Genomic DNA, 15,000 nt, shown 5'->3' with positions numbered 1-15,000 from the left:
TATATATATATATATATATATACATGTATATATACATATTTTAATAGATATATACATATATACATACATATATATGTGTATATGTATATATATATATACATATACAATGTACATATACATATATATATATATATATATACAAACACACACACAATTATATATATATTATATATATACATATATACATATATATATATACATATATATACATATATAACATATATATATATACATATGTATATATTTTTTATATATGTATATAAATATTATATATATATATATATAGATATACTGTATATACATATATATATATACATATGTGAATAAATTCGCTAGTGGACAGCGACATCAATCATACAATTTAAATAACCGTCGCGCAGAGGATTCGAACCACCGCCAGTAGACTCAAGAGAGTCCGTAAGCACCCGCCTTAGACCACTCAACCATAGACGATCTAAAAGTGTATGAACTCGTAATCTATCTGATTACCGAGATGGGGAGGGTGCTATCTGCCCCCCATATAAACCCCCTTTTTACCATACACCTAATCGCACCAATGGGAATGGTAAGGACTAGATCGAATCCCCCTCACGCTTCTCGTCATCGTAACTATGTGAATAAATTCGCTAGTGGACAGCGACATCAATCATACAATCTAAATAACCGTCGCGCAGAGGATTCGAACCACCGCCAGTAGACTCAAGAGAGTCCGTAAGCACCCGCCTTAGACCACTCAACCATAGACGATCTAAAAGTGTATGAACTCGTAATCTATCTGATTACCGAGATGGGGAGGGTGCTATCTGCCCCCCATATAAACCCCCTTTTTACCATACACCTAATCGCACCAATGGGAATGGTAAGGACTAGATCGAATCCCCCTCACGCTTCTCGTCATCGTAACTATGTGAATAAATTCGCTAGTGGACAGCGACATCAATCATACAATCTAAATAACCGTCGCGCAGAGGATTCGAACCACCGCCAGTAGACTCAAGAGAGTCCGTAAGCACCCGCCTTAGACCACTCAACCATAGACGATCTAAAAGTGTATGAACTCGTAATCTATCTGATTACCGAGATGGGGAGGGTGCTATCTGCCCCCCATATAAACCCCCTTTTTACCATACACCTAATCGCACCAATGGGAATGGTAAGGACTAGATCGAATCCCCCTCACGCTTCTCGTCATCGTAACTATGTGAATAAATTCGCTAGTGGACAGCGACATCAATCATACAATCTAAATAACCGTCGCGCAGAGGATTCGAACCACCGCCAGTAGACTCAAGAGAGTCCGTAAGCACCCGCCTTAGACCACTCAACCATAGACGATCTAAAAGTGTATGAACTCGTAATCTATCTGATTACCGAGATGGGGAGGGTGCTATCTGCCCCCCATATAAACCCCCTTTTTACCATACACCTAATCGCACCAATGGGAATGGTAAGGACTAGATCGAATCCCCCTCACGCTTCGTCATCGTAACTATGTGAATAAATTCGCTAGTGGACAGCGAAATCAATCATACAATCATACAATCACGTGTGAGGGGGATTCGATCTAGTCCTTACCATTCCCATTGGTGCGATTAGGTGTATGGTAAAAAGGGGGTTTATATGGGGGGCAGATAGCACCCTCCCCATCTCGGTAATCAGATAGATTACGAGTTCATACACTTTTAGATCGTCTATGGTTGAGTGGTCTAAGGCGGGTGCTTACGGACTCTCTTGAGTCTACTGGCGGTGGTTCGAATCCTCTGCGCGACGGTTATTTAGATTGTATGATTGATGTCGCTGTCCACTAGCGAATTTATTCACATAGTTACGATGACGAGAAGCGTGAGGGGGATTCGATCTAGTCCTTACCATTCCCATTGGTGCGATTAGGTGTATGGTAAAAAGGGGGTTTATATGGGGGGCAGATAGCACCCTCCCCATCTCGGTAATCAGATAGATTACGAGTTCATACACTTTTAGATCGTCTATGGTTGAGTGGTCTAAGGCGGGTGCTTACGGACTCTCTTGAGTCTACTGGCGGTGGTTCGAATCCTCTGCGCGACGGTTATTTAGATTGTATGATTGATGTCGCTGTCCACTAGCGAATTTATTCACATAGTTACGATGACGAGAAGCGTGAGGGGGATTCGATCTAGTCCTTACCATTCCCATTGGTGCGATTAGGTGTATGGTAAAAAGGGGGTTTATATGGGGGGCAGATAGCACCCTCCCCATCTCGGTAATCAGATAGATTACGAGTTCATACACTTTTAGATCGTCTATGGTTGAGTGGTCTAAGGCGGGTGCTTACGGACTCTCTTGAGTCTACTGGCGGTGGTTCGAATCCTCTGCGCGACGGTTATTTAGATTGTATATATACATATGTATATGCATATATATTTTATATATGTATATATATATATATATATATATATATATATATATATATATATATATATATATATATATATCAGTATATACATATGCAGAAAAGCCACAAGGAAAATAACAGGTAGCAGACCGAGTGCTTTCGTCTATTTAGACATTTTCAAGGAACAGACTTACAAACAAGAGATTAGGGTAACATATATACAATGAAAGGCGGATCTCTCCTCGAGACCTACAGTTTTCGATCATGGAGAATTTGGGCAACAATTTTCTTAATTATAAAACTTTCTAATATATACAATCCTTGACTTAAATTGAATTTGTTAACAAATGTATTCTTGATCAGACAGGACTCTATGATATTTCTATTCAATTGTGAATTACTTTTAACAATTACTTTAGCACACTCCCAATCAATGCAATGGTTGAAATCCCGAAGGTGAACAAATAACGCTTCGGACATTTGTCCACTTGTAATGCTGTACTTGTGTTTTCATTTTATCTTGCATTTGATTCCTTTCCAGTCTGACTAATATAGCATTTGTTGCAATCTTTACATGGAATTAGATATACACGACCTTCCTTATTTTTCGGTGAATTTCTAAGTAAAAAACTTTTGACTGTATTGGTTTTTATAAACTACTTGAATTTTGAAGTTCTTAAGAATGGGAGGTAATTTGATGAAATTATCATGGTGAGGAAGGGCATGTAGGTTTTCAGAATTAAATATTTTACTAGTTTATTCTCAAAATAAGAATTCCTAGCCATTTTTAAGGGTAAAATCAGCAAAAAATTAATTCTAAAAGCCTACATATTCTTCCTTACCATCATAATTCAATCAAATTACCTCCCATTCTTAAGAATTTCAACACTCAAGTAGTTTTTAAAAACTCCAATGCAGTCAAAAGTTTTTTATTTAGAAATTCACCGAAGGTCATGCATATTTAATTCTGTGTAAAGATTGCAACAAACGCTATATTTGTTAGACTGGAAAGGAATCAAATGCAAGATAAAAAGAAAACACAAGTACAGCATTAGAAGTGGACAAATGTCCAAAGCGTTATTTGATCACCTTCTGGATTTCAACCATTGCATTGATTGGGAGTGTGCTAAAGTAATTGTTAAAAGTAATTCACAATTGAATAGAAATATCATAGAGTCCTGTCTGATCAAAAACACACATGTTAACAAATTATATTTAAGTCAAGGATTGTATAAATTGGATAATTTTATAATTAAGAAAATTGTTGCTCAAACTCTCCATGATCGAAAACTGTAGGTCTCGAGGAGAGACCCACCTTCCATTGTATATATGGTACCCTAATCTCTTGTTTGTAAGTCTGTTCCTTGAAAATGTCTAAATAGACGAAAGCGCTCGGTGTACTACCTGTTATTTTCCTTGTGGCTTTTCTGCATAACTAGAAGCACGCTTCCAAGTGATTTTTCTGATTCTGCATATATGTATATATGGATATATACATATATATATATATATATATATATGTGTGTGTGTGTGTGTGTGTGTGTGTGTGTGTGTATGTGTGTGTGTGTGTGTGTTGTCAATGGTCATCCACTTGCATCGTCTGTTGTTTGATTACATTCGAGACAGTATCCAGGTTTATAAAGTTTCCGATGGATGTGGTAGTGACACAGTTCAGCTTTCAACCGAACACTTGTCTTTAATAAAAATGGACAAATGAAAGGATAGGAAAGAGAGAGAGAGGGAGGGTATATGGGGAGGGGCTTAGATATATGAGAGGATAGGCAATACTGTGCAGGGCGCTCTGTATGGTATAAATAGAATTATTTCCCATAGAGTCCCTTCCTCCCTCGATTTCGGGGACTTTGGGTCCTCATTCGAACTTCACTCCCCACATTAAAAAAAAAAAAAAAAAAAAAATCCGATCTCGGGAAAGTGATCCGTGAACTAAGAATTCTACCCTCTGCGACTTGCTGGGCCCGGCTGGAGGGGCGACGACGTTTCCCAACGTCACGGCGTCCTTCGTCAGATCGAAATCCTATCGAACGTCTCATCATGACGCGTAAACCGAACGCCAGAATGTCGAACTGTGCGTGTTCGATTGCTCAACAGTTACTTTCTACATCGGGAGAACATTTTTTTTCACAGCCCTTTCTGCTTCACAAGAACAGTTGGCAAGTGTAAGGTCTTGATCACACTAGCGGTTCCAACCGCAGCGTATCAGTTACAGTGTAAGTCAATGGAGCCATTCACATACAACCGCGCAGTTTATTCCTTGACTCTACGGTTCCACAGCGGTTTCAGCGCGGTTCAATCCGCTGGAGCGAACAGAGCCTAAGAAGAGCAAGTGATGAGGACCTTTACGAAGAACGGCCCTTTATAAGCTCGATTACTTTCCCCTTCTCTACCCCAACGCCCTCTGAAGCCTGGTTACCACGGGGCTAGTTTTATAACCGCTGGTACTGAAAGTGACTTGTAAACTATCCCTTTACTTGCCCAATGTCGACGGAAAGTTCGTATACTTGCCTCCAAACTATCCTAGTGTCAACACTTACTTGCCAGGTAAGCTAACTTGAAGCATCTAGCACGAGCGGCTACTATAATAGCCTCCCGACCGTGTCAATCACACTTAACTTTTCCTATTTCATTCAAGTAATTTCTGCAGTCGGCAGCGACATTTTATATATATATATATATATATATATATATATATATATATATATATATATATATATATATAGAGAGAGAGAGAGAGATATATATATATATATAGAGAGAGAGAGAGAGAGAGAGAGAAAGAGGTAAAGACAGCTGAGAGATTGGGTGGCGGGAAAAAATGAAAATGGTTTAGGAGTTGATTTACTCTAACGTTACGACCAAGGTGGCCTTCTTGAGAGACAACTCTCTGAAGAGGAACATTTTGGTCGCAACGTTAGGGTAAATCCACACTCACACTATGAAGACTTAAGGGTTTAACCGCGCCGACGTAGGCGGTCCCGTGTGTCCTTCAGAAGCACTAACACTATGGAGACTAAGCCAATTCCCTCGCAGACTTAGAGGGGGTTTACACGGTCTAACGGTTCGTCGAACGCGGTTCGACAGACACGTGTTTAAAGTGATGTGTGAACGTGTGAACACGTTGGTTAAACCCCAAATACCCCTCTAAGAGGTTGTAGCGAGGTTTTTGTCTAGGTTGCCACGCTTCAGGAGAGGTGGACGGGAGGGCGGCAGAAAGGTCGGAACAAGACGTGGTGGGTTTCAGGAAATTTTGAGCCTTCAGCACCAAACTCAGAAATTTATTCGACGGCCGGTCAGGTCGGATATTTGGACGGGACGGTTACGGGACGCCTTCACCGTCATGCGGTAATCATTATTATGCGCCGTCCGGTTGGCATGTTGCGGAGTCTGACGGCGTGCGGCGGAAGCCATTAGTGTTGTGGTTGTAATGCTAGGTCCCACTTGACTCCGTCCAGTCGCCGTTAGACGCCAACTGGACGTCGACGGCGTCCAGACTACCCCCTTCACCCCCATCCGACCCCGCGATTGTCGTTGTTGATCTCAAAGGACGCTCGGCGCGCTAAAACCCTCAAGCCTCCATAGTGTGAGTGTGACCTAAATCAACTAAACCATCTTCGTTTTCTCTCCTACCACCCAATCTCTCTCTCATATATGTATGTATACACACACACACACACACACACACACACACACACACACACACACACACACACACACACACACACATATATATATATATATACATATATATATGTATATATACATATATATATATACATATTTATGTATATATATACGTTTCCACCATTATGGTTCCCGGACTCCAGCTATGTATATATATATATATATATCATATATGTAAAGATATGTATATATATATGTAATATATATAATATATATGTATATATATATATATACGTATATATATATATATATATATATATTAGTAAAGGGGGGAGCAGGTTCTCAGTAATACACGTGGAGTTAAAAACGACAGCATTGTTGTAGTTGTTCAGTTTTTTCTTCGTATTCTTGATTTTCCTGATAAGAGATTTTCCATTGACTGGGTGAATTGAAACTAGGTCTCTATATTCTTCCATTTGTTCTTATTTGACATCGACGTTTCGTCTTAAACAAGACATTGTCAAGATATAACTGAAATAACAAAAATTACGTGGTAACAGTAAAGGTACTAGACAATATCAAGATATAACTGAAATAAAAAAAAATTACATGGTAACAGTAAAGGTACTAGACAATATCAAGATATAACTGAAATAACAAAAATTGCATGGTAACAGTAATAATAAAGGTGACAGATTTGTGAAAATAAATACGAAGACTTACATTTAAAGGGAAGAGAGGAAGAAGGGTGTGACAATCCGGGGATGACCGAAGTATATATACCTAAGATCAGGTCAGACAAAGGGGGAGGGATCTCTTATCAGGAAAATCGAGAATACGATTAAAAAACTGAACAACTACAACAATGGTGTCATTTTTAACTCCACTTGCATATATATATATACATATAATACATACATTATATATATATATACTGTATATACATATATATACATATATATTATATATATACATATATATATATACATATATTTCACGTATGTAAAATATGCATGGGATGATTCAGCGCCTTTCCCACTCAGTCTACTGTAGTCTTGTTTTGTTCTACTACAAAGTACTTTGAATTTACTTATAAGAAAGCCAAAGAGAAACTTATTGAAATTTAATGTAGAGAAGGTACATTCCCAATAAGCTGCACACAAATATGATTAATTAACAATTTACATTATGTTTCCTTTAATTTCCCATTCAGTACATACTATGTAGATTGATTTTCTAAAAAGATTCATAATTTAAAGATAGTTTTGAAACGATGTAATGAGTTATACAACAAAACTCTCTATGGGAACAGAGAAGAATTGGTCTTATATTTGTAATAAATGCCTCAAACAATTCAGTTGATCGTCATCAGTCGACAAAATGTTTGGAAGGAGTGATGATGATGTGATAGAAAATGGTGAATGACAATCGAAGGAGAGATCATTCGACGACAAGCTTCGAAACGAGTCTTGAACCAAATCACTCATGCATTCAGTTGGATGGTCGGTTTCCATCCAGCTTTGCTGACCCGAATTCGATTCCCAACGGCCATCTCGCAGTAAAGTGCCTCCTGGATTGAATCAAAGTCGAATGCACACCGTCTTTTTTGGTGCAACTTCCATGCTGACTTATATTAAAAAAAAAAAAAAAAATACATTCAAGACTTAAGAATGGTATGAAGATCCCAAGAGCATAGATGCCTGGCGCATTCTACCCTGGGAGGAGAAGATGTAAACACCATTATATCTTTCTGGATCCTTTTGGATCCCCTTCGAAACAGCTTCATCTCGAAAACCACAGATCCAGAGGATCTAATTCCATCCTCTCTTACTGTCACGTCCGTGTGTCTTCATATAAGGATATAGGGGATAAAGGATCATATATATAATCACACTTTTCGGAAATAGAACGATAAGTTACTACACGTGAATAGTAATAAAAAAAATAATCTGACATGATAATGGGTATTAAGAATGCTGTGTGGAAAACGAACAACATAGATTTTTTTTTGTACAAAATTTTTTGTGTCGTGGCAACTGAACTGGTCAGATCTTACAACATATAATCTTTCGAGTTGCCGCATTAGGTACGAACCGTTCTCGTCATGGGTACGATGCTTTGAGAAACTGAACGAAGAATTTTAATGTGTTTGAGAAAGCACCCGTACAGCACGCGGGGTACAGTGCGCCTTTTCTTCTCGTTTTGTTTTTAATTTTTCGTGTTTCCCTATTTTGTTCCACAGTTCAGAACTCTCGAATGTTTCTTTATTCGATGCTTTGCACTATACGTTGTTGTAACCGGGATCCGACCACCGTCGCCTCCGGGACGGGTCGCCGTTGCTCCCCGGGTGCCCTGGATCGTGTGGAGAATTCTCCTGAGACGCTTCCCGGGTAGGCTTCGCCGAACTCCGGCCGTCGTCGCTGGAAAGCTGCCTCTCGGCCGTTCTGGGCAAGAGTCCGCGATCTGCAGAGGTAGAAGGCTGCTGGGGCTTGGCCTCGACCGTGTCTGCTGTCGAGGTGGGAGGCAGTGGTGGAGAGACACTCCCTGCCGCTACCGCCGCCGCCGCCGCCGCCGCGCCGCTCGAAGAAGTGCTACTCGAGTCTTTGGAAGATGCAGGTACCGAAGAAGGGGGAGTTGTCGCTGTGGCAGGAGGTGCTGGTGCTGGTGCTGGTGCTGCGGCGGCGGCAGCGGCAGTAGCAGGAGGCTGTGGCTGCGGTGGGGGCGGCGGAGGCGGCGGAGGAGATGCTGGACTCGTGGCTGTGGTAGGTGGGGTAGTGTCCGTGGTACTTGTGGTGGAGATTGACGTCGTCGTGCTACTGCTGGGGGCCGGGGTCGGGGTGGGCGTCGGGGAACGCTTGGTCAACGACACGCAGCGGTCTCCGACGACCAGCTGTCGCACTTGCAGCTGGTACTTGCGGAGGGTGAGGTCTGGGTTGCAGGAGGACCAGCCACGTTCCAGCACGAAGAAGGGATGGTCGTTGCTGGCGTCGACAGCCACCTGAAAGAAAAACAAGGAAATCAATACATGGAAGTATATTTTTTTCTTTAAAATATCACATGCAGTACAATGTAGCCTAACCTTACACCACATCAATCGAAAGTTAAAATAGTAGGATATCAAGGAATACACATTTTCTCGTACATGTAGATCGATTTATGGAAAAGTCTGGATATGAAAATAATTTTTTTTCCTGTTGCTTCTACAGTACGGCAGAGTCCCCAAGGATAGAATCACTAGTTATCGAAAAAACACACACACAACACATCAGGTAATAACCTCCTTCACCTCATAATTATCCTCTATCCCTCCTACATTCCGTGGGAGGTGGAGGGGATGTGGAGGGGAGGGGAAGAGGAAGAGCAGGTAGATATGACAGCCGCACAAGATTAGCAACGTTCTAAGTAACAACGCCAGTAACCGAGCATCAAGGAGTCGAGTCGAGGTCCCCCCCTACCCCCCAAAGACCCCCTGGGGGGGGAGGGGTCGAAGTTATTTGTGTCAGCTGAGGGAAAAATGGCTCCCCCCCCCCCCAACCGTCCGAGGGCAAAACACGACCTCAGGAGAATAGCGAGGAATAAGGGTGGGGTGGTTATAATAAATACAGGGAAAGCTGAGGCATTGTCGTGGTGAATGCGGTGGACATGTTTTTCAAAGGGGTCGGCGGCTCAATTAAATGGACTTCATCATACGGTGAGGAATACTGAGGGAGGTTCGCTTTCAAGTGAATCTCCCCCCATACCGGAGACAGATTCCCAACTTCATGAAATTCAGACGCTTGCTTTAGAGCGGCTATCAAACTGGGCTTCACCAGCGACGACATTTGGGAGATCATTTGAGTTGAAAACGACTCTGGTTACAATGTTTGGTTTTTCAAATCTACAAATATCAAATTATCTTTCCGTCATATATATATATCAAATCAGAATGAGGAACTAAGAGACTGTAAACCTATACGATTGTTAGACATACTGCTGAAATGTTCTTAGAGAAATCTAGATTTCTGTGTAAGCCAAATTATACTTTAGTTATTAATCTACAAATATCAAATTATCTTTCCGTCATATATATATATCAAATCAGAATGATGAACTAAGAGACTGTAAACCTATACGAATGTTAGACATACTGCTGAAATGTTCTTAGAGAAATCTAGATTTCTGTGTAAGCCAAATTATACTTTAGTTATTCGAATGGAGGTTGGAGGTAGGATGGGGGAGCAAAAATAGCCCAGTGTGATAACCAATAGCCTGGTCTCGTTAGCCAGAGCAAGCAAATTAAGTGTGCCCAAAATTATCTAATGGTCTTTAGGATATATATACATATACATGCATTTATATACACACATATATATTATATATATATATATATATATGTATATGAGTGGAAAAGGTGGTAGAGAAACGCGGGTTAGAGCGAGAACACTATATTCCTGACGTTTCGACTACAAGTCTTCTTCAGAAGACTTGTAGTCGAAACGCTCTATCCCACGTTTCTCTACCACCTTTTCCACTCATCTGTCTTACCTTCATAACAATATATGTATATATATATGTATATATATGTATATATATATATGTATATATATATATATATATATATATATATATATATATATATATATACATACACACACACACACACAAGAAAACCCATTGGTAGGCCGAGAAAAACTACGATAAAACAAGGGTGAACCATTTGCCGCATCGTGAGGAAGGATCGCTTTGCGACAGCTGCAGCAGTTTCCCGTGAGATCAGTGAGACTATGGCAGTCAATGTGTCTAGGCAAACTGTGTCACGTCGTCTTAAGGAAGAAGATCTGCACGCTCACACACCTTCGGTCAAACCACTGATTAGTGCAAAGAACAGAAAAGACAGTCTAAGATTCGCAACAGAGCATGTTGTATGGTCAAAGGACCAGTGGACCTTAGTCCACTTTAGTGACGAATCAAAGTTTAATTTGTTTGGCTCGGATGGCAAAAGATTTTTTCGTCGCAAGACAGATGAAAAATTATCTAAAAATTGCATCAAGAGCAGTGTAATGTTTGGTGGCGGGAGCGTCATGGTTTGGGGAATAATTTCAGCAAAGGGCACTGAATCACTTATTCGCTACAGGGCTAAGTTAATGCACAGCTGTGCAAGGAATTACTGCGCCGACATGTTGCCCCATCTGCACGCCGCGCTGCTGCTTCTCAACCTGCAGAATTTATGAAGGATAACGCTCCTTCTCACTTTTAAGACTGAATTGCAAAAATACTAATAACTTTCGGCGTATGCTTTCCTATTCCTTTAAATTTTGTCTAGAGGAAACCGATCCCTGTAGGTTACCATGTTCCAATTTTTGAAATCTGGTCTTAACTCTCAAGGATGATATTAGTAACTTTAATACAAAATTACAAGTGTCTGGAACATTTTGGACACTACTGTGTGTATATATCTATAGGTGTGTATATATATATATATATATATATATATATATATATATATATATATAAATATACATATATATATACATATATATATATACATATATATATATATATATACATATATATATATATATATACATATATATATATATATATATACATATATATATATATATATATATTTATATATGTATGTATATATATATATATATATATATATATATATATATATATATATATATATTTGAAAAGTAAGGAACCAGGTAATTTGAGAGTACGACGTCGTGTCGTGGACGGCGCACGGCGAAAAGTCGATACGTGTGAGAGGAATCATTACTGGGTTGGTTGTAAACCCAAGTGCGGAGGGGAAGAAAGGAATGGCGTGTGGCAATGAGGGCGAACTTTGAGGTTCACAAAATATTTGCAGAAAAAGGAAAAAAAAAATCGAGTCTAGCGCTTGAACATCGACGGAGTCAGAGAAGAAAATAAGGAAGAAAAGAGAGAGAGAGAGAGAGAGAGAGAGAGAGAGAGAGAGAGAGAGAGAGAGAGAGAGAGAATAAAAGAATAAAAAAGATTGACAAACTCGATGCCATACCGCCATAAAAAATGTGAACGGAAAATATAATTGAACGACTGCCTGCATGCTGCAATGGGAGTTGGGGCAGAGCAGCAATAATGTACGAATATCAGAAACGAAAAATCTCCCAAAGAAGAAGACGAAGAAGAAGAAGAAAAAGGGGGCACCAACATATTTCCAGAAAATACAAAAGGGGCGAGAGAGATTCTTAGTATGAAGGAGAAAAAAAAAAAAAAAATTAGTGTAGGTGCCAAGCGGAATAGAATGATTAATATACCTACAATGGGCAGCATATGGTTAACAATAGCCATACAAAAAGAAGAAATTTATTTATATATTTTTTTAATTATTTGATTTATTTATTTTAAGGTGAGCTCTGGATTTTACGTGCCGGAAAAAAAGTCGTTAGGGCACGTGTGCCAAGGGTTGCCCACCTCTGATTTAGAAAGATGACGTCACCGCCCTCAGGATCAACCAAATCGTCGACAAGGATGATTCGGCGAAACTGAGGTCTTTTTAGCTTCACTAAGGCGAGATTGGACACAAAGATAGAGGCACTGGTGAACGACGAATACTTAGAGGGTCGACGCTCAGATTCGACATCTATCGATGACACTTGTATCTACCCTGGAACTCCTAGTACCTTGGGCAAAGGTGACGACAGCCTTGGTCACTGTGACGCATCTCCAGGTATAAACTCGTTTACGAAAAAAAAAAAAAAATAATAATAATAATAAAAATAAATAAATACATAGATGAATGAATAAAATAATAAATAAATGAATAACTAAATAAGAAAATAATAATAATAATAATAATGATAATAATAATAATAATAATAGTAATAATAATAATAATCAGTACATTGAAATACGCAGGATACCACAACATTATGAACTAAATGGTCTCCTGTCGGCTTCTTTTGGCTTATGGCGCCTCAGACACACAATTACTTCTCACAGAGTCATGTGGCGGACCTAAGATACAACAACTGACTGAGCGGTGAGCTTACAGGAGGAGGCAGAGACAGTAAACACGGAGAATATCTGAAGCACCCTGATTCTCAGGTTAAGAACATAGAAATGGAGGAGAATGCAAGGTGACCGTAAGGCCTGCACTAGGTAGTTCCATGTCCCTTACCACCTGCCATCCCTATTCATAAAGGTATCTTCTCTTACAACGACCAATAGTTTTAGCGCTCACTACGTGGTTACTAAGTCTATTCCATTCGTTTACCACTCTATTGGTAAACCAGTTTTTGTCCATTTCTTTCAGGAACGTAAATTTGGTCCTCAACACAATGAAGTTCTCTAAGAACCAAGTTCATTCAGGTATGAAATGAAACTTCGGATGAGTGACTGAAGGCGAGGATTCAGGCCTCTCCAATAGCTGAATCAAAGCTCCTGGTTCTAGCTATAATAAAATGCTACAAGCGCGTCGCTGTGAGAAAGGGATTAAATAGGTCAGGGCAGGTTAGGTCAGGTCAGGTCACATACTTTCGTGGCTTTGAGCGACAATTTTTTTTTTTTATTCTGGTCTATCATGGAGGATAAGCAGATGCAAAATAAAACATCGTTAGATGGACAGGCATATAGGTAACTAAATATATAAAGATAAATAGGTAAGCAAATAAAAATTATAGATAGATAAATACAACTACTATAAGATACAACAGATAAATCAACAGGTAAATACATAAAAGAAAACATACCTATATACATACACACACACACACACATATATATATATATATATATATATTATTATATATATATACACATATATATACATACACATACATATACATATATATATATATATATATATATATATATATATATATATATTATGTATATTACATGAATATATACTAAATAGATAAACAAAGATACTGCAAACTGATAGATTAAAAATAACATCTTAGGAAAATAAACAAAAAAACCAAACAAACAAACAGTGTCCTGGGTTCCCTCTCCATCGCCCAACCACTCCCATCCCGCCGCAGCCACCTGTTGCTTGTCCAGCACCTGCAGACCTTGAGAACCCCAAACACCTGTGCCTTCGCACTGCAAGGGACACCTGCAGTGTAATACGGGGATGGCAGTCCAGCTGTCTGTTTCACTTGACAGTATAGAGGAGCATATGCTGCCCCCCCCCCCACAGGCATCATACGTGTTCTTCGTCATGCTGCATATATTCTTTTCTCGACATTTTATATCTGATGTCTGTAGCCTATTTAGAATCAGGTAGCAGGGGTAATTAAGTTTACCATCACCATTACCACCTTGAGGAAGCTGAGATCTTACGGTAGTATTTATTTGTTTCCTTATATAAATCTTATAGAAATCCTTGGAAGGGAAAGATTTATATAAGGAAAGATCTTTTTAAGAATACCACCGTAAGAATCTTACGGTAGTATTCTTAAAAAAATCTTTCCTTATATAAATCTTTCCATTCCAAGGATTTATATAAGATCCATATAAGGAAAGATCATTTTGCAAGAATACCACCGTTAGTCTTTCTCTCTCTCTCTCTCTCTCTCTCTCTCTCTCTCTCTCTCTCTCTCTCTCTCTCTCTCTCTCTCTCTCTCTCTACCCCCCTCTCTCTCTCTCTGTTTTTTTTCTGAGTTGTCCCCACCTTCAACCTGTTCTTTTGCTTTTATAACAGTTGGATTTTGAGGATTTTCTCGTGAATGTGTATATTTGAGTACTGTGTGTGTACGTGTGATCATGTGCACATTTTTCTTTTCTTGTGTACGTAAACATGCGCACAAGTTCGTGTGTACGCAGGAATGTGTACGTGTGATGATTTGTCAATGTGCCAGTTACGTACCACATGTGTTACGTTTGGATTACATCGCACAAATACAGAACCTCTTGTGCGTTCCTATGTTTTATGCTTTCTTGAGATCTAAGTATCTGTAGTTTACCAACCCGTCTCTTTCTTGTCATGTATCTTAGCACCTAAGAAACTTAGGATTTTAGAC

The 15,000-nt window shown here is 39.3% G+C and overlaps 1 protein-coding gene across 3 annotated transcripts in view; it reads right to left on the bottom strand.

Annotated features, from left to right (window-relative positions):
* Positions 1-7,011: 7,011 nt before the first annotated feature.
* Positions 7,012-15,000, bottom strand: part of LOC143035876 (uncharacterized) — a 356,485-nt gene continuing 348,496 nt past the window's right edge. For all 3 annotated transcript variants that reach the window (XM_076202989.1, XM_076202987.1, XM_076202988.1), the window contains one exon: positions 7,012-9,008. In XM_076202989.1, coding sequence (XP_076059104.1) covers positions 8,292-9,008 — 717 coding nt within the window. In that variant the 3' untranslated portion in view covers positions 7,012-8,291. The remainder of the gene's footprint in view (positions 9,009-15,000) is intronic.

This window comes from Oratosquilla oratoria, chromosome 19, assembly GCF_046742065.1.
Source record: "Oratosquilla oratoria isolate Oo_2021 chromosome 19, ASM4674206v1, whole genome shotgun sequence".
Lineage (NCBI taxonomy): Eukaryota > Metazoa > Arthropoda > Malacostraca > Stomatopoda > Squillidae > Oratosquilla > Oratosquilla oratoria.
The sequence above is the reverse complement of the archived record's forward strand: the minus strand, read 5'-3'. Positions and strand labels throughout refer to the sequence as shown.